Source organism: Bufo bufo, chromosome 3 (genome assembly GCF_905171765.1).
Source record: "Bufo bufo chromosome 3, aBufBuf1.1, whole genome shotgun sequence".
NCBI classification, from domain to species: domain Eukaryota; kingdom Metazoa; phylum Chordata; class Amphibia; order Anura; family Bufonidae; genus Bufo; species Bufo bufo.
The window spans coordinates 634,592,228-634,614,719 of record NC_053391.1 but is presented as its reverse complement, the minus strand read 5'-3'; the positions used below and the strand labels follow the sequence as shown (position 1 = coordinate 634,614,719).

Genomic DNA, 22,492 nt, shown 5'->3' with positions numbered 1-22,492 from the left:
TCCCCTTAACAATGCTTTACAATACTTCTGTATTGTAAAGCATTGGCTGTAAGTGTATTACTGAATGTAATACACTTACAGCTTCCTGCCTGTGAGATCCAGGGGGCTGGATCTCACAGGCTGTTAAGGAAGGCAGCCGTCGGGTCCCCGTCACAGCAGCGTGGGGACCCTATGGCTTCTCCCTCCCTGCACATCAAGTGTTAATGCGCCGGCATCAGTGTTTTCACTGATGCCGGCGCCTACAGCAGGGGTCCGGCTATCAGTGACTGCTGGACCCCTGTTGTGGATCGGGCGGGCGCAGTTGTGTCACGTCCGGTTGCGCCGTACATGTGCGGCGCTGGGCGTTCGGAACAATGGTAGTCTATGGGGTTATTCTCACCTCTGTTTTTTTTTATGGCCCGTGAATAAGGTCTCATGCACACGACCGTTGTTGTTTTGTGGCCCGTTTTTCACGGATCCGTTGTTCCGTATCTGAGTTTTTTGCGGATCGGAAACAGTAACTTATTAATCACCAAACACATGAGCAATATGGGCTGGGCATAGCATTTCTACAGCATGGATCCGCAAAATACGGATGACATACGGATGTGTTTCGTGTTCGTTCCGTATTTTTGGAGGACCTATTGGCTTGAAAGGGGCCTCGGACCGTGATTTGCGGACAATAATAGGACATGCACTACTTTTTTGCAAAACGGAAATATGGAAACGGAATGCACACCAAGTACCTTCCGTTGTTTTTGCGGACCCATTAAAGTGAATGGTTCCGCATACGGTCCGCAAAAAAGAACGGAAGCGGAAAGAAAATACGCTCGTGTGCATGAGCCCTAATGGTCATCAAAAAATGGGGTGTGTCCTATTTTGTCTGTTTTCACGGATTGACAGCCCCCATAAAATTGAAGGGGACTGTTAACATCCCTTTCTCGCTGTCATGTGATTGTAGCCTTACTTTAAGGCCTCATGCACACGACCGTTTTTTTTTACGGTCTGCAAAAACGGGGTCCGTAGGTCCGTGATCCGTGACCGTTTTTTTCGTCCGTGGGTCTTCCTTGATTTTTGGAGGATCCACGGACATGAAAAAAAAGTCGTTTTGGTGTCCGCCTGGCCGTGCGGAGCCAAACGGATCCGTCCTGAATTACAATGCAAGTCAATGGGGACGGATCCGTTTGACGTTGACACAATATGGTGCAATTGCAAACGGATCCGTCCCCATTGACTTTCAATGTAAAGTCTGGAGTCTCTTTTATACCATCGGATCAGAGTTTTCTCCAATCCGATGGTATATTTTAACTTGAAGCGTCCCCATCACCATGGGAACGCCTCTATGTTAGAATATACTGTCGGATATGAGTTACATCGTAAAAACTCATATGCGACAGTATATTCTAACACAGAGGCGTTCCCATGGTGATGGGGACGCTTCTAGTTAGAATATACTACAAACTGTGTACATGACTGCCGCCTGGCAGCACCCGATCTCTTACAGGGGGCCGTGATCAGCACAATTAACCCCTCAGGTGCCGCACCTGAAGGGGTTAATTGTGCGTATCATAGCCCCCAGTAAGAGATCCGGGGCAGACCCCCCTCCCTCCCCAGTTTAAATTTCATTGGTGGCCAGTGCGGCCCCCCCCACCCTCCCTCTATTGCATTAATAACAATGGTGGCACAGTGTGCGCCCGCCCTCCCTCTATTGCATTAATAACATTGGTGGCAGTGTGCGGCCTCCCCCCCCCCCCATCATTGGTGGCAGCGGAGTTCCGATCGGAGTCCCAGTTTAACCGCTGGGGCTCCGATCGGTAACCATGGCAACCCCAGGACGCTACTGCAGTCCTGGTTGCCATGGTTACTTAGCAATAGTAGAAGCATCATACTTACCTGCTGGCTGCTACGATGTCTGTGTCCGGCCGGGAGCTCCTCCTACTGGTAAGTGACAGCAATGCGCCGCACAGACCTGTCACTTACCAGTAGGAGGAGCTCCCGGACACAGACATCGCAGCAGCCAGCAGGTAAGTATGATGCTTCTACTATTGCTAAGTAACCATGGCAACCAGGACTGCAGTAGCGTCCCGGTTGCCATGGTTACCGATCGGAGCCCCAGCGGTTAAACTGGGACTCCGATCGGAACTCCGCTGCCACCAATGATGGGGAAGGGTGGGGGGGGGGGGGGGGAAAGAATAAGTGGTGTGAACTGGCCCTACTTATGATAGTGCTCTGTGGCTAGCGTAGTCAGCGGGCACTGTGATTAAACACTGTGGCTTGCAATGTGATGAGACACTGTGGTTGCCAGGTGGCATTGAGACTGACATAGTGAGAGGGAATTATGGCTGCTAATGTGATGAGGCAATCTGGCTAGCAAAGTCAGGGGGCACTGTGGCTTTAAATTTGATGAGGAATCATGGCTGGTATAGTCAGGGGGCATTATGTCTTCTAATGTGTTGAGGCAGTGTGGCAGGCAAATCATGGCGCACTGTGGCAGGAGATGTGATGAGGCACTGAGGCTGGCATAGACTTCCGATCGGAGTCCCAGTTTAATCGCTGGGGCTCCGATCGGAACTCTGCTGCCACCAATGTTCGGGGGGGGGGGGGGGGGGGGAGAAGGGAGGGCGCACACTGCCACCAATGTTATTAATGCAATAGAGGGAGGGGGGGCCGGGGGAGGCCGCACACTGGCCACCAATGATATTCAAACTGGGGAGGGGGGTCTGCCCCCTGCTGCCTGGCACCACCTGATCTCTTACAGGGGGCTATGATACGCACAATTAACCCCTTCAGGTGCAGCACCTGAGGGGTTAATTGTGCGGATCACAGCCCCCTGTAAGAGATCGAGTGCTGCCAGGCAGCAGGGGGCAGTCATCTACACAGTTCTCAGTATATTCTAACTAGAAGCGTACCCATCACTATGGGAACGCCTCTGTGTTAGAATATACTGTCGGATCTGAGTTTTCACTAAGTGAAAACTCAGCTCTGAAAAAGCTTTTATGCAGACGGATCTTCGGATCCGTCTATATGAAAGTAACCTACGGACACGGATGCCAATCTTGTGTGCATCCGTGTTCTTTCACGGACCCATTGACTTGAATGGGTCCGTGAACCGTTGTCCGTCAAAAAAATTGGACAGGTCATATTTTTTTGACGGACAGGATACACGTATCACGGTCTCGGCTGCAAAACGGTGCATTTTCCGATTTTTCCACGGACCCATTGAAAGTCAATGGGTCCGCGAAAAAAAAACGGAAAACGGCACAACGGCCACGGGTGCACACAACGGCCAGGCGGACACCAAAACGACTTTTTTTTCATGTCCGTGGATCCTCCAAAAATCAAGGAAGACCCACGGACGAAAAAACGGTAACGGACCTACGGACCCCGTTTTTGCGGACCGTAAAAAAAACCGGTCGTGTGCATGAGGCCTAAGACTTAGGCCTCGTTCACATTTCCATTTTTCACTGACGTGTGCTGTCCATGGAAAATGCACCCATGTACCCATTTATTTTAATGTGTCTGTGCACACATCAGTATTTTTTTTACTGACTGTAGGTCATGCACTACTTTGGTCTGTGATGCGGACCAAACACAGCCACTGAAGTTTATGGGTCTGTGAAAATCACGGACACAACAAGGATGGCATCTGTGTTGCATCTGTTTTTCACTGAAGACTGATAGGAGATGCTTTGGAAATTAATTTTCAGCTGAGCAGTGTGCGTGGAATACGGATGACACATGGAGGGTAAAAACAGACACAGATCCTTCATGAACAAAACAAGGACGTGAAACTGACACTGAAATGTGAACAAGGCCTTAGGCCTCATTCAAACGTCGGTGACAGACATATGCTGTTCATGTTCTTCACAGACAGCACATAGCAACCAATCAGATTCCACCTTTCATTTTCCAAAGCAGCTCTGAAAAATGAAAGGTGGAATCTGAATGGTTGCTATGGGTAACTAAGCCAGTTTCCCTTTACACCAGTTTTGATAAATCTCCCGGTATGGATCTATGAAAACCCCAGACACAACATGGTTTGACTGGTCGTTAGTAGGAGATGTTTTGGAAAATCCCCTTTTCAAGGGGGCACATTGGATAACATGAACACTGATGACAAGCAGGCACGTGTATGTGAACAAGGCTTTATTACACACAGCAGCCAATCACAGCCCAGTTTTGATTTTCAACAGCAGAATATGAAATAAATGTTGCGCTGATAATGTTTCTCTTTTACACAGTTCCAGTTGTGCATATCCTGTGGCGCTGTATACCGGTAGAGACGCCTGCACTGCCTCACAACACGTGACAACGGCTACTCTGATTTAGGGCTCATGCTCCGCATCCGATCTGCATTTTTTTGCGGACCGGATGCGGCCCCGTTCACTTCAACAGGGCCGCCAAAGCTGTGAACGGCACACCTGTGTGCTGTCTGCATCTGTAAGTCCATTCTGCGGCCCCCCAAAAATAGAACATGTCCTATTCTTGTCCATTTTGCGGACAAGGATAGGACATTTCTGAATGTGTGAAAAAATGGCGGCAGGCTCTCGGCCGATATCCATGTTTTGCGTATCGGCGATTTGCAGACTGCAAAAAAGGCTACGGCCGTGAGCATGAGCCCTTAGTGTGATGTAGCAGATGGGAAAAGTTGATCTCTCCCCTCACCATAGTACTGGTAAATGGGGTAGAAATGGAAAAGAAGGAATTTTTTCTTTTGGGATCACAACTCAAAATTCATGCCATTCAAAAAAAACTGCTGCCTAGTAAGCTTCCTATACACTGCGTGCAGAATTATTAGGCAAATGAGTATTTTGACCACATCATCCTCTTTATGCATGTTGTCTTACTCCAAGCTGTATAGGCTCGAAAGCCTACTACCAATTAAGCATATTAGGTGATGTGCATCTCTGTAATGAGAAGGGGTGTGGTCTAATGACATCAACACCCTATATCAGGTGTGCATAATTATTAGGCAACTTCCTTTCCTTTGGCAAAATGAGTCAAAAGAAGGACTTGACAGGCTCAGAAAAGTCAAAAATAGTGAGATTTCTTGCAGAGGGATGCAGCACTCTTAAAATTGCAAAGCTTCTGAAGCGTGATCATCGAACAATCAAGCGTTTCATTCAAAATAGTCAACTGGGTCACAAGAAGCGTGTGGAAAAACCAAGGCGCAAAATAACTGCCCATGAACTGAGAAAAGTCAAGCGTGCAGCTGCCAAGATGCCACTTGCCACCAGAGACGTGGCCAAGATAAGAAAGGCTGAAAGACGACCACCACTGAACAAGACACACAAGCTGAAACGTCAAGACTGGGCCAAGAAATATCTCAAGACTGATTTTTCTAAGGTTTTATGGACTGATGAAATGAGAGTGAGTCTTGATGGGCCCGTGGCTGGATTGGTAAAGGGCAGAGAGCTCCAGTCCGACTCAGACGCCAGCAAGGTGGAGGTGGAGTACTGGTTTGGGCTGGTATCATCAAAGATGAGCTTGTGGGCCTTTTGGGTTGAGGATGGAGTCAAGCTCAACTCCCAGTCCTACTGCCAGTTTTTAGAAGACACCTTCTTCAAGCAGTGGTACAGGAAGAAGTCTGCATCCTTCAAGAAAAACATGATTTTCATGCAGGACAATGCTCCATTACACGCGTCCAAGTACTCCACAGCGTGGCTGGCAAGAAAGGGTATAAAAGAAGAAAATCTAATGACATGGCCTCCTTGTTCACCTGATCTGAACCCCATTGAGAACCTGTGGTCCATCATCAAATGTGAGATTTACAAGGAGGGAAAACAGTACACCTCTCTGAACAGTGTCTGGGAGGCTGTGGTTGCTGCTGCACGCAATGTTGATGGTGAACCGAGCAAAACACTGACAGAATCCATGGATGGCAGGCTTTTGAGTGTCCTTGCAAAGAAAGGTGGCTATATTGGTCACTGATTTGTTTTTGAATGTCAGAAATGTATATTTGTGAATGTTGAGATGTTATATTGGTTTCACTGGTAAAAATAAATAATTGAAATGGGTATATATTTGTTTTTTGTTAAGTTGCCTAATAATTATGCACAGTAATAGTCACCTGCACACACAGATATCCCCCTAAAATAGCTAAAACTAAAAACAAACTAAAAACTACTTCCAAAAATATTCAGCTTTGATATTAATGAGTTTTTTGGGTTCATTGAGAACATGGTTGTTGTTCAATAATAAAATTAATCCTCAAAAATACAACTTGCCTAATAATTCTGCACTCCCTGTATAGGTGAGACCTACTGCTACTTACCTTTTGATAGGGTAGGTGCACATTGCCGTTTCATTTTCCGTTCTTCTGATCCGCCAGAACATAAAAAAAGAAAATCGGATCCTATATTTTAAGCATCCATTATGCTCAATTTGCATCGGTTTCGGTCATTTTTGTCTGAGATCCGTTATTTTTCTTCTTTGTAAATGAACAAATCTCAGATTGAAATGGCTAAGGGCTCATTCACACGACTATATGAATGAGTCCGCATCCGTTCTGCAATTTTGTGGAACGAGTGCGGACCCATCCATTTTCAATGGGGCCGCAAAAGATGTGGACAGCACACTGTGTGCTCTCCGCATCCGTAGTTCTGTTCTGCGGCCCGCAAAAAAGATAGAGCATGTCCTATTCTTGTCCGCAAATGCATAGGCATTTTCTATGATGGCGGCGACCATGTGCGGTCCGCAAGTTGCGGAATGCACACAGGGCCGGTATCAGTGTTTTGTTGATCTTCAATTTGCTGGTCCGCAAAACACTGCGGTCTTGTGAATGTAGCCTGAAACGGATGCAAAATGAGCATCAGGATATTATTATTTTTATTATTTTTTTATTTTTTCTTCTGACGGATCAGCAGAACAGAAAACAAAACGGCGATGTGAACACTGCCTTAGTAATGGGGTCAGGAAATGTCCTTCTACGATTAGTAAGATGACGCAGACATTTCATGAGAATATTTCCTCTTTATTTACATGTGTAAATGACGATTTCCTGCTGGTATAATTGCTAACATCTCCACCACCATATTCTATGTTGTACAAAATTTATCTTCAAACCTTTCATTCGTTTTAATAAATATAGAACAATCCCTTAATATTCATACATAAAATACATTTGTATTAAAAAGAAAATCAAAACATCTGCATATAAAAGGAATGGCAAATCTTTGGCTATAAATACAATTACTGCCCCATACCATACGGGGGTTGTCCCAGGAAAGGCATTCATGGCGTATCACTACAATATCCCATCAAAGACGTGACTTAGGGATGAGCGAATCGACTTCTGATGAAACATCCGAAGTCGATTCGCATAAAACTTCATTCTAATACTGTACAGAGCAGGAGCTCCGTACAGTATTAGAATGTATTGGCTCCGATGAGTCGAAGTTATTGCTTCGCGAAGTCTCGCCCAATAACTTCATAAATCAATTTGTACTTAAAAAAACCATTTCCCGAACTCTAGTTCGGTTCCAAGTGGTACCTGCATATAAAAGGAATGGCAAGTGGTACCTTGGAACCGAACCAGAGTTCGGGAAATGTTTTTTTTACAGTAGAAATCAATTTATGAAGTTATTACCGGTAACTTCTGGTCATCGGAGCCAATACATTCTAAGGCCTCATGCACGCAGCCGTTGCCCGGCCATGGCCGTATTGTGGACCCCTCTGTTTGCAGGCCGCAATATGCGGGCACCGGCCGTGTGCCCCCGCATCACGGATGTGGACCCATTGAATGGGTCCACAATCCGGAGCTGCGGTGCGGAACGGAGGTACGGAAGCACCACGGAGTGCTTCCATGGTGTTTCTCTCCGCGCCTCCGCATCGCAAAAAAATAAAGTATATTCTATTTTTTTGCGGTGAGTATGGTCACGGCCCATTCAAGTTGAATAGGTCTCGATCCGTCCCGGCCGCCGCACGGAAGTTGCCCGTGCATTAAGGACCGCAAATTGCGGTCCTCAATGCACGGAACGTCCATGTGCATGAGGCCTAAAACTGTACGGAGCACTCACTCCGTACAGTATTGAAACAAAGTTTTATGCGAATCGATTCGCTCATCCCTAGTCACGTATTTGATGGGATATTTTAGTGATATGCCATGAATGTATGTCCCGAGACAACCCCTTTAAAGGATTTTACAACTGGCCGATCCTCAAGATAGGCCATCAATGCCTGATCATCTGTTCTGCAGTCACCGGAAGTACACAGCTCCATCCATTGTGTAGTGGACAGAGCTGGTTACTACAGCACTGCTGCCACTGACGTGAATGATAACCAGCTCCGTCCACTACACAATGGATAGGGTGGGGTAGTTCTGTTGCTTACTTCCGGCACCAGAGCTACTCTGAAACAGCTGATCGGCCGGGGGATGCCTGGTGTTAGGCAAGGGCTACATGGCGACACTGGTCGCAGCCAGGTTCGCTGAGCAGAGGTGATCCCATAGAAATGAATGGGATCGCAGCGGCAGTCGCAAGGAATACAGCCGTGTTGGATTTCTTGCGACTGCCGTGGCGATCCCATTCATTTCTATGGGATCACCGCTGCTCAGTGATCCTGGCTGCGCCCTTGCCTTAGCCCCTCCCCCACCGATCAGACATAGGCCATGACTTGTAAAATCCTGGACAACCCTTTTAACTTCAATCAAGTGGTCGCCACATTATATCTTTGTGGTTTACATAAAAATGTTATGAGATGAGCAGAAATGTGCTGTAATATGTCCCCTGCCTATAACTATTGTTCTAGTGCAATGATATAATAGAAAGCTTTGGAACTTTCTAATTTGTACCCTGTGTTTCAAGCCCTTGCTATTTTCGAGATCTCTGTGAATGGAAACATTGGGGGTCGTACGCTTTTTATGCTGGTCTTTGTTTTCCCTCTGCTCTGCCGGCTAATTTACGATGAGGCGTGAACTTCATCATAACTTAGGTGCCCCACTGGTAGGCCGTGCGCTTAGAGTAAGGGCTCATGCACACGACCGCGTGCCGGCCGGGCCCGTGCTGCAGACCGCAATGCACAGCCACCGCATGCGGATCGCGGACCCGTTCAAGTGAAGAACAACGGCTGGGGCCTGTATTTTGCAGACCCGCTTTTTGCGGGCCGCAATACGGGCCCGGCCGGCACATGGTCGTGTGCATGAGCCCTAAAAACAACTCCCACCCAGTCGTTTTTACTCCTCTTTTACCTGTTTTCAGGCATAAGTGACAGTGAATTCGCCATAGCTGAAGTGCCTCTACCAAGTGGCGAGGACGGCATAAAAGGGCCCGTGTGACAAAATATCGTACGGTCGCTTAAAAAGTCACAAAAAGGGGTCTTGCAGCTTTTTTTACATTAAGGCTCCATTCACACGTCCGTGGTGTGTTGCGGACCCGCAAATTGAGCATCCGCAACACACCCGCCCGGCACTCCTATAGAAATGCCTATTCTTGTCCGCAGCTGCGGACAAGAATAGGACATGTTCTATCTTTTACGGAGCCGCGGCCCCGAAGATCGGGGCCGCGCTCCGCAAATGCGGACAGCACACTGTGTGCTGTCCGCATCCATTCCGTCCCCATAGAAAATGAATGGGTCCGCACCCATTCCGCAAAATTGCGGAACGGATGCGGACCCATTTGCGGACGTGTGAATGGAGCCTAAAAGCTGTTGTCTACAGCCAGAGGCTGAAGAGATTTAATAGACTCTAACATGGGTGAACTGAATACATCCACAGCACAAATCTCACTCCTGTGCTGATAGTTTGCTACAATGTATCAGCCTGGAGTGCCTGGATGCAGCTGTGGCAAGTTCTTCTGATCTATACAAAATATTTAGGTATGTATTTTGTAACCTCTGGACATATACACAAATGTTCCCATTCACTTACAGCAAGCAGGGATCTCACAGAATTGAAACACAAAATATATTTACATATAACTACACACATCTCTTTGAAGTGCAGATTAAACTTTATCATTTACATCTAGAATGACTCCTAGAAGTCCCCCTTCAAGTACTTTGCATTGCTGTAGTATAATCCAGAGCTGAAATCTCCCGGCATCCTTTGCTGTCTGCGCAGAGCTCGCTCGGGGTGATCTGCATTCTGGTTGTGAGTGTTATGCAGTCATACCAGACACAACCCATGGACAGGGGTGGCGCTGTTACTGAAAGAAAGCAGCCATGCTTTTCTAATCCTGGACAACCCCTTTAAGTTGTCAGTAGCTTTACATATGAGCATTTCATGAGATTTTTATGATGGGGGATCTTACCCATACTAAATATGTTATTAACTTTACCTTTAAGACCAAAATTCTAAAGTGTGGATAGAGAGGGAAAGATAAGAAGTGGACTATGCCCTACTGTGCCCAACCCTGGACTGTGCCCTATTGAGAACACACACACACACACACACACACACACACACACACACACACACAGAGATTCACCCTGGCAAGGGAGGCCCTGTCAGGATCATCTGTAAGGCCCCTTTCACACGAGCGAGCTTTCCGCGCGGGAGCGATGCGTGACGTGAACACATTGCACCCGCACTGAATCCTGACCCATTCATTTCAATGGGTCTGTGTACACGAGTGTTTTTTTTCTTCACGCATCAGTTCTGCGTTGCGTGAAAAACGCAGCATGTTCTATAGTCTGCGTTTTTCACGCAGCCCTGGCCCCATAGAAGTGAATGGGGCTTTAATGAAAAACGCATTTCATCCAGAAGCAGGTGCGGACGCGATGCGTTTTTACTGATGGTTGCTAAGAGATGTTTGTAAACCTTCAGTTTTTTTTATCACGTGTGTGAAAAACACATCAAAACGCATTGCACCCGCGCGGAAAAAACTGAGCAACTGAACGCAATCGCAGACAAAACTGACTGAACTGTTGTGAGTTTCACTGAACGCATCCGGACCTAATCCGTCACGCCCGTGTGAAAAAGGCCTAAATGGCCTTTACTGCCCCATTATGTCCTAAGGCTGGGATGCTTAACCTGCGGCCCTCCAGCTGTTGCAAAACTACAACTCCCAGCATGCCTGGACAGCCTACAGCTATTAGGGCACGCTGGGAGTTGTAGTTTTGCAATAGCTTGAGGGCTGCAGGTTAAGCATCCCTGTCCTAAAGGGTTTCATCCAAGGCTGTGTACAGGGCAGAGGTGCGAGTATCGTGAAGGATGGAATCATACCCGTATGTGCATAAGCCTTTATACTAGCATTAGTGGCTCTCCTATTTTAGACATTATTTAGATACTCAAATCAAGTAGTACATTATTTATCTACATAAAGCCGTAAACTTTCACCGCACAATATTGAGGTAACACTTGTAACAGCTACAAACGAAATTAAGGTACAGTGCCCTGCAGATACGAGCCTACCATCTATAGAGAAGAGGTCAGGTGAGGCAAGTCATTTGAACGAGGCAGCAGGCGCATGGATTTCTGCAAGCCCCATTCAGGCGAATGAAACAGATTTTCAGTTGCGGAATTTTCTGCCACAAAATTTGCTGTGTGTGAAGGCGCCCTAAGGACACTTTCAGACGAGCGGGTGTCACGCTACGGACTCGCAGCGCAGCACCCGACCTGCACTTCCAGCACTGACGGGGGTCGCATAGCATTGTATTGATTTATGATGCAACCCTTAGAGGTCTATAATGTACTGGATAAGACTGGACAGCATTACATTAGTCTTATCCAATACATTCCAGACCTCTAAGGGTTACATAGCATTATAAATCAATACAATGCTATGCGACCCCGACATTGCTGGAAGTGCAGGATAGGAGCTGTGCTGGACGGGAGCTCTGCTGCCTGCACTGATCACACAGGCTGGTGTCAGGCAGGGGAAGAGAGGAGTGTGCAGACGCACAGCTCTTTTACTGATCCAGCGGTGCTGTATGAGCGCTCTACCGCAGTCCGAGAGGTCTGGCACTGCTGGATCACCTTGGCTGCAGACTATAAGATGCAGGCACTTTTTAGCAAGACTTTTTCTTGCTACAAAAATGCGTTTTACAGTCCAGAAAATACAGCAATTGGCGGTTCTACAATAATTCATACCACTCTGTCTACAAAGACAGAGAGATTTGCTGGTTCTCCTGAAGTGCTTACAGTCAGATACTATTGGAGGGCTGCACTTCAGTATTGGAGTCTTCATTAATCAGAAGAACGTGGTCCGTTTCTTCATACCCGATGCAAAGCAAAATCCTGAAAAAAAAGAAACAAGAAGTGAGCTGTAGATTTTACTGACAGAGCAAAGGGGGGAAGTAGGCCCTGGAATTTAGTATACACCCTACGCCTACGAGAGACACCTGGGACCTGCAGTCTACCACACAGGAACAGAGGTTTATATGTGCGTGCGTGCGTACAACTTAATAAACTGGAATGCCTGCTAAACAGAAATCTAGGCAGCCCTGAAGACGACAGATCATCAGAATTGTATATTATTAATGACTATGGCCAATATATTAACCAGTAACTTGCCCATAGCCAACACTTCCTCTTGCTCAACCTAGATCTCTTGCAAGAAGCTAGCGTAGCACAAGAAGTATAGTCACTTCGAGGAAGACCTGCAAACGTATTTTGGTGGCTGTTGTATAGTTTAGGGCAGGGATGCTCAACCTGCGGCCCTCCAGCTGTTGCAAAACTACAACTCCCAGCATGCCCTAATAGCTGTAGGCTGTCCTGCAGCCTACAGCTATTACCCTCAGTTCAGACCTGAGCGTTTTACAGCGTGTTCCTACGCGCTGTAAAACGCTCAACAAGGAGAAACCAATGCTTCCCTATGGGAATGGTTCTCACCTGGGCGTTTTACAGCGCGTACGATCGCGCTGTAAAACGCCCGACGCTCAAACAAGTACATGAGCGTTTTTTTGGGCGTTTGTCGCGCGTTCCCGTACATAGACTTTCGGGAACGCGCGACAATGTGTGTTCACTTGTCTCTGTATGCGCGCTTGTAAACGCCCGTACAATCGCGCATACAGAGCGATCCTTTCAGAACGTTCTGGTGTGAACCCAGAGTTAGGGCATGCTGGAAGTTGTAGTTTTGTAACAGCTTGGGGGGGGGGGGGCAGGTTGAGCATCCCTGGGGCAATCTTTTTCACCCAGCATGTCCCCTCTATGAGGAATGGGGGTGGGGGGAACAAACTGCAAGACCTTCTCTCCCTGGGGACTAACCTTGCTATATTATGGGTCACATTCTGAAACCCATTCTCCCCCTCTTTCCACCCTAATAATTACTGGTGCATTGTATATGTATTCACAGTCAATTGCAGAGTCATGATCATTAAAGGAGTTTTCCAAGTGTTTTTTACCGATGACCTATACTCTCGATAGGTCACCAGTATCTGATTGGTGGGGGTATGACACCCGGGACCCCCACCGATCAGCTGTTTGAGAAGGCAGCGGCAGTACCACCGTGGCCTTCTCGCAGCTTACCAAGCTCAGCACCGTACATTGTATAGCAGCTGTGCTTGGTATTGCAGCTTAGCCCCATTCATGGTCCTAGGCCACGTGACCGATGAACGTGATGAGACACGGCCTAGGCAAAGCTGTGAGAAGGCTGTGGCGCTACTGCGAGCACCAGTGCCTTCTGAAACAGGTGATCAGTGGGGGTCCCGGGTGTCTGACCCCCACGATCAGATACTGATGACCTATCCAGAGGATAGGTCATCAGTAAAAAAAAAAAACACTTGGAAAACCCCTTTAAGTAGCCTTCCATATCCATGTAGAGGACAGCACACTGCCGGGCTAATATAATAAGGAAGATAATGTACAGCTCGTGCTCACTGCCCATCACATGCCATGTCTGCTAAGCAGAGATCATTACATTTACCTAATGTCAACTGATTGAATTACTGTTGAGAAATCATTTTATGCAGAAATGAGATTCCCAGACAAAGGCCGCTCTTACCACACCACGGCGAATGGGATTAGGCAGAGGAAGGCAGATAAGAGGAAGGAAAACCCGGGAAACCACACCACCGTGGCCCCGTAGATGCTGTTAAACGTGGCAAAAGACAGGCTCCCCGTTAAACTCTCCAGACAGGCGATGCAAGCAAACAGCGCTCCTGAAATACAGCAATAGGTTTATATCCGGGAAGAGCCAGCGCCTTCAGGTGATATGTTATATACAGGTCACTAAGAAACATCTCATAGGTTATCCACAATGTACCAAAAAGAGTGCACATCCCACCACAATTAAAGGGTTTCTATCACTTTGTTTCACCTATTTAGCTTTCAGACACTAGCGATCCGCTAGTGTCTGCTTTATCTAACCATCCTAATATAAGAGCTTATTGTCCTGCCGTTTAGCTAAAAAAATAACTTATATAGATATGCAAATGAGCCTCTAGGTGCTATGGGGGCGTGATTAGCACCTAGAGGCTCCGTCTACCTTAACAAACTGCCGCCGCCCAGCGCGTCCCTCCAGCCCGCCCATCTCCAGCTGAAGCGATCCTCTCCGTGCGCGTCTCTGTTCTGCGCATGCGCAGTGAATGTCTGATCGCTTCCCTGCTCAGACATCTCCACTGCGCCTGTTCCTCGGAGCACTATGACGTCATCGGCGCAGGCGCAGTGGAGATGTCTGAGCAGGGAAGCGATCAGATATTCACTGCGCATGCGCCGAATACGAGGAGCATCGCATTCCGGAGGAGATGGGCGGGCTGGAGGGACGCGCTGGGCGGCGGCAGTTTGTGAAGGTAGACGGAGCCTCTAGGTGCTAATCACGCCCCCATAGCACCTAGAGGCTCATTTGCATATCTATATAAGTTATTTTTTTAGCTAAACGGCAGGACAATAAGCTCTTATATTAGGATGGTTAGATAAAGCAGACACTAGCGGATCGCTAGTGTCTGAAAGCTAAATAGGTGAAACGAAGTGATAGAAACCCTTTAAGGGGTTTTCCAGGACTTTAAAAGGGTTTTCCGAGGTGTTCCCATCTAGGCCCTTTCATTCTTTGCAGCAGTTGCATATAAGGCACTTACCAATCAGATATCATCTCCATAGATGCCTCCTTCTCCTGGTTTTATTCTGGCCCTCTGTCCTTCTTTACTGCTCATTGTCAGTGGTTACGGCCACCATTGCGATCCGGCGGCCAGGTAGATGCAGTAGTCCTGGAGGGACCGAACGGCGCAAGTCAACGCTGCTAATAAAACCGTCTATTAGCAGCATTGGGTGTGGTGCGCGTACATGACGTCAGTATATCGCCACTTGCCTGTACTGTAAATGACAATGGATACTTCCGCCAACAAAAGATAGGTAGCATCGAGCACTGGCGCTGAAAAGGAGGTGATGGAACAACCCCTTTAATACTGATGACCTATTCTTATAATAGGTCATCAATATCAGATCAACAGGGTTTCCACTCTTGACAACCCCTCCGATCAGCCCCCGTTGCTCCGTGCCCTGGGTGCTGGCTGTGGCTGGTTACTGACGTGTTCTCCCACTGACTTGTATAAGAAGAGCTGCAGTAACCAGACATGGCCACTACACAGTGTAAGGAGCCGTGCCTTCTTCAGGTACACCGCGCCTCCCACAAACAGCCGACGGGGGGGTGGTAGGAGTCAGATTCCTGCCCATCTGATATTGATGACCAATCCTACGGACAGGTTATCAATATTGAAGTCCCAGAAAACCCCTTTTAATAAAGATGGCCTACTCTTAGGAAGGGCTAACAATGTTTGATCGGTGGTGGTCTAACTTCCAGGTTTCCAGCTGAAATATTTGTGTCTATGGTGACGGCAGATTATTTGGAATGAATGGAAATCTGTCTCATTGGTCAGAATACATATTGAACCTGAGTACAGATTTTTATTGGTTACCCTAAGGCTACTTTCACATCTACGTTTTCCTTCACATCCGTCAAAGGATCTCAAAATCGAAGGAAACCGCTTCAGTTTTGCCCCATTCATTGTCAATGGGGACAAAACGGAACGGAGTGCACCAGAATGCATTCAGTTTAGTTTGGTTGTGTTCCCATGCCGGACACAAAACCGATGCACGCAACGTTTTTGTGTGCGTCATGGGTTACTGATCCGGCATGAAACACAATGCAAGTCAATGGTGCTGAATCCGTCATGGCCACTTTAGAGATAATACAACCGGATCCGTTTAGAACGGACGCAGCCGGTTGTGTTATAATAACGGAAGCGTTTTTTACTGATCCATGCCAAACGCAGATGTGAAAGTAGCCTAAATGACTCCAGTTGTTAAAAAAAAGAAAATCTAAGCCCCCCGTGATGCCTGCCGCATTGTTATGCCCGAGGCTCGGCATACCCTGAAGCTATTCTGTTATTCAGTTTCATTTCTGTGAATATAGGGACACGTCAGGAAAAATATATCTTAGTTTGGGGTCTTAGGGGCGATTAAAAAAATCACAAAAGAGAGATTGCCTGTGTCAGGTAAGAGCCTTAGGAGCCTGTATGGTGGCATGCAGAGTACCTACCACCATGTGGTACTTCCATACAGCGGTGTATTCTTTCCTGGAAACTTAGTAGAGAATATTTAGTTCATCTTAAGTCAATGGGATTTATTAGGATCCATCATAGGATCCAGCGTGGTCAGGCCACGCACAGTCGTTCTTGCCATTTTTCTTCTTACCTTGCTCATTTTCCAAAACCACTTTGGACATCATCGACCTGAAGATTGGAAGGGGCATTGAAAAAAACACCAGAGGAACCCTCACTGCAAAATATGGAGAAAAAGAACATTCATCAAGCCTTAGAGGGGTTGTGCTAAGATATTCCCTATCCTATGCATAGGGCATAGGTTTATACGTATCTGATTAGTGGGGGTCATGACAACAAGGATCCCAGAGTACCCTGAATGAATGGGGTATTTAGTATTTGCACCTAAACTAAAATTCGCATTGTTGAGTTGTCGTTTATGTGTCTGTTTCTTAATGAGCATCTGTCAGCAGTTTTGTACCTATGACACTGGCTGACCTGTTACATGTGCACTTGGCAGCTGTAGGCATCTGTGTTGTTCCCATGTTCATATGTGCCCGCATTGCTAACTGCACTTTGCCCTCTGCACTTTGGTTGACAGGGTCAGGCAGTGAAAACGTCATCATGCCTGGCCCTGCCAATCACAGTGCAGAGGGCGCAGCAGTTGCAGAGTAACCGAAGCACTAGGAGTAATGTCAACGCCCCCGTTGCTCCTAGAGGCTCATTTGCATATAGTAAACCATAATTTTTCTCAGCAATGCGGGCACATATGAACATCAGACCAACACAGATGTCTTCAGCTGCCAAGCGCACATATAACAGGTCAGCCAGTGTCATAGGTACAAAACTGCTGACAGATGCACTTGTAATACATATGTGACATACGGACACGGTGATTGTAGAGCTTTTGAATATCTGTAGGACCTCTGGGGTAGTTGAAGTATCAGAGCATAGCTACAGAAGTACATTAGCCTCCACCAGTCAAGAAAGTTGGGTGACTAAATCTATGAAGGACTTCCCTACGGTACCAGGCAGCTAGTTGCACATGATATGGCAAATTCTCTTTACGGTGGTTTTCTGCAAAACGGCAGTTATACTTCTTTTACAATTTAAAAAAAAGCATTACTGAGTTAAATTTATAACAGTATGCACTGAGCTCCTAAACTCCCCCTAGTGGTGGCTGAAGGCAGCCAGAACTTTATATCACATATCATAAAGTCTATGTAGGGGATTTGATTGCCATATAGATACACTGAAAAATTATTCAGCACAGAATTTTGCACCTATTTAGATGGAAAAATAAAATTGTGTTTGAGGATGGACATTCACTTTAACCCTTTTATTTATCATATAAACACGACATAAATCAATAGTGAACTAATATTTGCTGCCTGGCTTCATGTTACAAAGTGATTTAGTCAGCGCTAACTATAAGGCCTCTTTCACACGGGCGTTGCGGGAAAATGTGCGGGTGCGTTGGAGGAACACCCGCGATTTTTCTGCGCGAGTGCAAAACATTGTAATGCGTTTTGCACTCGCGTGAGAAAAATCACGCATGTTTGGTACCCAAACCCGAACTTCACAGAAGTTCGGGCTTGGGATCGGTGTTCTGTAGATTGTATTATTTCCCCTTATAACATGGTTATAAGGGAAAATAATAGCATTCTGAATACAGAATGCAAGGTAAAATAGCGCTGGACGGGGTTAAAAAAATATAAAAAATTATTTAACTCACCTTAGTCCACTTGATAGCGCAGCCCGGCATCTTCTTCTGTATTCTTTCTTTAGGACCTGGGTAAAGGACCTTTGATGACATCACTCCGGTCATCACATGATCCATCACCATGGTAAAAGATCATGTGACGTACCATGTGATGACCAGAGTGACGTCATCAAAGGTCCTTTACCCAGGTCCTAAAGAAAGCACAGCCGGCATCTCCTTCTGTATTCTTTCTTTAGGACCTGGGTAAAGGACCTTTGATGACATCACTCCGGTCATCACATGATCCATCACCATGGTAAAAGATCATGTGACGTACCATGTGATGACCAGAGTGACGTCATCAAAGGTCCTTTACCCAGGTCCTAAAGAAAGCGCAGCCGGCATCTCCTTCTGTATTCTTTCTTTAGGACCTGGGTAAAGGACCTTTGATGACGTCACTCCGGTCATCACATGATCCATCACCATGGTAAAAGATCATGTGACGTACCATGTGATGACCGGAGTGACGTCATCAAAGGTCCTTTACCCAGGTCCTAAAGAAAGCGCAGCCGGCATCTCCTTCTGTATTCTTTCTTTAGGACCTGGGTAAAGGACCTTTGATGACGTCACTCCGGTCATCACATGATCCATCACCATGGTAAAAGATCATGTGACGTACCATGTGATGACCGGAGTGAAGTCATCAAAGGTCCTTTACCCAGGTCCTAAAGAAAGCGCAGCCGGCATCTCCTTCTGTATTCTATTAAGTGGACTAAGGTGAGTTAAATTTTTTTTTTTTTTTTTAACCCCTCCAGCGCTGTTTTACTATGCATTCTGTATTCAGAATGCTATTATTTTCCCTTATAACTATGTTATAAGGGAAAATAATAATAATGATCGGGTCTCCATCCCGATCATCTCCTAGCAACCGTGCGTGAAAATCGCACCGCATCCGCACTTGCTTGCGGATGCTTGCGATTTTCACGCAACCCCATTCACTTCTATGGGGCCTGCGTTGCGTGAAAAACGCAGAATATAGAGCATGCTGCGATTTTCACGCAACGCACAAGTGATGCGTGAAAATCACCGCTCATGTGAACAGCCCCATAGAAATGAATGGGTCGGTATTCAGTGCGGGTGCAATGCGTTCAACTCACGCATCGCATCCGCGCGGAATACTCGCCCGTGTGAAATGGGCCTAAGTAAAACATCTTGCTATCATTGTTATCCATTTTTAAGAAACAATTTTTGTTAAAAAAAATTGTCCCATTTCAGGAAGAAACCAAGCAATTCTTGGGATCAGCCGGTAATAAAGAAATGGTTAAGAACCTACCTGACAAATCGCGCTCCACCGCTCTGGTTTTCCCAGCCGGGCTCTATTTGCCCAGCTGAAGAGGTGATGACATGTGTGTAGCACGTGACTGCTGCATCCAATCAGTGGACTCAGAGGTCCACCGAAGGGATCAGCGATTGCTGCAGAGGTCACGTGCTATCAACGTTTCATCACCTCTGCAGATGGGTGAATAAAGCCTGGCCAGGAGAACCAGAGAGGTGAAGCAGGATCGGTCAGGTAGGTACTTACCATTTCTTTATTACAGGCTGATCCCGGGAGTTGCCTGGTTTCCTCCTGAAATGAAACAACCCCTTTAACGTACAGGAAAAAAGTGTGTATTCTGATATAACAACACTGAAACTGCAACACCAAGAAGAAGAAGCCGTGGAATTATGGAAATCACAGGATCAATAGACATGTTAATGATATAAAAAGGGAAGCCAAATATTCCAAACATCCCGATTTATTCAGTATCGAGCCTGAGCACCACTTCCACGCCTTGGCGTGCTATCAGCGAGGTTATTACTGGTAGCTATACTCATAGCACATACTTTGTTAACATCCACTGGAAGATCAACCTGCAAAGACATCATTACTGGCACAAGACGTCCTGTGGGCAATAGTTCATTTTTTTTGTACTTTGGATTTTTTTTAACCTATAATATTTAACTTGGAAACACAAAAAAAACTGTGTCCACAGTTAATTAGAAACCTGGAAGAAACTGTCATTTAGATATATAGACTGCAGACTTGTGCCAGGATAAGTATCTGATCGGTGGGGGTGTGACCGCTGGGACCCCCACTGATTGTGAAAAAAGGGGTCACGTGTGCCCACATGAATGGACAGCAGGTCAGGCATGTGCGCTGCCACTCCATTCATTTCCTAGGAGACTGCCGAAGAGAACTCAGTACAGTGCTAGGAAGAAGGGATGCAAATGAGCTCTCAGCAAGCCGCCCGATGTAAGGCAGCTCTCCTATAAGTCCATGTTCAACCTCCTAAACAGGCCTTGAGACATGACTCGGGTATTAAATAAGCCAGCACCTCATCTGCAGACAGCTGTTTCGCGGGGGCGATTTCCAGAGCAGAGAGCACTGGCTTCACTGGGTGAGAGGCCAAGTCAGGATTTGGGGGGGGGGGGGGGGGGGGGGCGGGGGTTTTATTATCTCTTCTGGGAAGAGGGTATACAAATGAGTTCCACCTTTTAAAAGATGAGGCGCTGACTTCATTTTTATCCGAGTCATTCTAGGATAGCTGCCTTACATCGGGTGGTATCGGAGGCAGAGCTTGCTAAGAGCTCATTTGCATCGCCTCCTTGCAGAATCCCAGAGGAGCATGTATGGCCTATAAGTCTCCCCATAAGGAGATCTAGTATTCTTCAGTACAGTGCTAGACATATTAAACACTTTTGCTCTAAGACTTGGCTTAGTATTTTGCACCAAAATTGTGCTGCGCGTCATTAATAAATCTGCTGGACTTCTACTAAGGTACAAAAAGTGTCTGCAACACATAATAAGTCAGGGCACAATATACCAGTTTGTGGGTGCAACGTGTTACTCCATACTTTTTTTATAATATTAGAGGGGTTGTCACATTAAAAATATTCTAGGTTTTTTAAACCAGTACCCGGAGGTCATTACTTTAGTTTAATTGCATGCAACCAAAAATGTAGTATAGCCACCGAGTTATTCACTGAAATGTATCTGTATAGCGCCACCTGCTGTTTGCCCTTTCTCTAAATTCTCTGTCAGGCTCACTGAGGTTGACCTACAAGCCCAGTTCCATCCTTCAGCTTGCACCAGTTGCAGCATAAAGGACACATCCCCTAAGAAACTTGCGCGCGCCCCCTGAGCTGGCAGCCTGAAATAAATCTAGCAGAACAATTGGAGCAATGAATGGGGAGATCTCTGGATCCATGTGAGGCACAGGGCTGGTCCTAAGTTTGTTAGACAGAGACTGCCATGTCCTATATGATATTGGATTTTCACTTTTTACAATATTCATGGGGTAACCCATCTAAGACCCTTCGTTCTAGTAGTTAGGTAGATGTTCTTGTCCTTCTTTCTACCTGACATGGAGAAGTCTGTAACACGGTGATCAGTATTTTGCTGTAATTCCATGTGTGCAATAAATGCTAATAAGATGCAATAAGCCTGAAAATCTTATGGTACCCAGCGATACAAACAGCTGTGACCGGGAGATCAGTGCACCTTTACTGGCCTCATGCACACCAACGTATTTTCTTTCCATGTCTGTCGCGTTTTTTTGCGGCCCGTATACAGAACCAATTATTTCAATGGGTCCGCAAAACAAACGGAAGGTACCCCGTGTGCATTCCGTTTCCGTATGTCCGGAATAATAGAACATGTCCTATTTTTGTCCGCATCACGGACAAGGCTAGTTCTGTTCTATTAGGGACCAGCTGTTCCGTTCCGCAAAATACAGAATGCACACGGACGTCATCCGTATTTTTTGCAGATCCGTTTAGCTTTCCGTTCTTCTGATCTGTCAGAAGAAGAGAGAAAAACAGGATCCTGTAAAAAAATAAAAACGGTTGCATCCGTCACGCATAGGATTGCATAGTATCAATTTTTTCACGGATCCCGTTGCATCAGTTGTCATCCATGTGAGCCATTTCCATCTGAGATCCGTTTTTTTGAGACAGGAAAAAAATACTGCATGCAGGACTTTTTTTTTTCCTCTAAAAAATCAGTTATTTTTAACAGGATCCTGTTTTTCTTTCTCTCTCTCTCTTCTTCTGACGGATCAGAAGAACGGAAAGCTAAACGGTGATGTGAATGCACCCTAAGTGAACCCGTTACCTCTCCTGACTTGTCAGTTTAAGTACCTACCTACAGGTAGTGATGGCCAGTTCGCAGTGTTCGCCGACGAACACATGCGATCTGCCATCTTTATTCCCAAGTCCGGCGATGCAGAGGTAAGTCCTCACCTGTGCCTGCGCCGCGAGCTGCTCTGAAACACATGCGGTCACCGGGAGCAGGCAGTTCCGAGAACAGCCCGATGAAGGACTTACCTCTGCATCGCCGGACTTGGGAATAAAGATGGC

General features: G+C 46.5%; 1 protein-coding gene across 1 annotated transcript in view; it reads right to left on the bottom strand.

The window, feature by feature from the left end:
- Nucleotides 1–10,559: 10,559 nt before the first annotated feature.
- SLC46A3 (solute carrier family 46 member 3) overlaps nt 10,560–22,492 on the bottom strand; it is a 50,153-nt gene continuing 38,220 nt past the window's right edge. The window contains exons 4-6 of the mRNA XM_040426168.1: nt 16,547–16,630; nt 13,860–14,016; nt 10,560–12,154 (exon numbers count right to left, since the gene is read on the bottom strand). Of these exons, the coding sequence (XP_040282102.1) occupies nt 12,061–12,154; nt 13,860–14,016; nt 16,547–16,630 (335 nt within the window). The 3' untranslated portion in view covers nt 10,560–12,060. The remainder of the gene's footprint in view (nt 12,155–13,859; nt 14,017–16,546; nt 16,631–22,492) is intronic.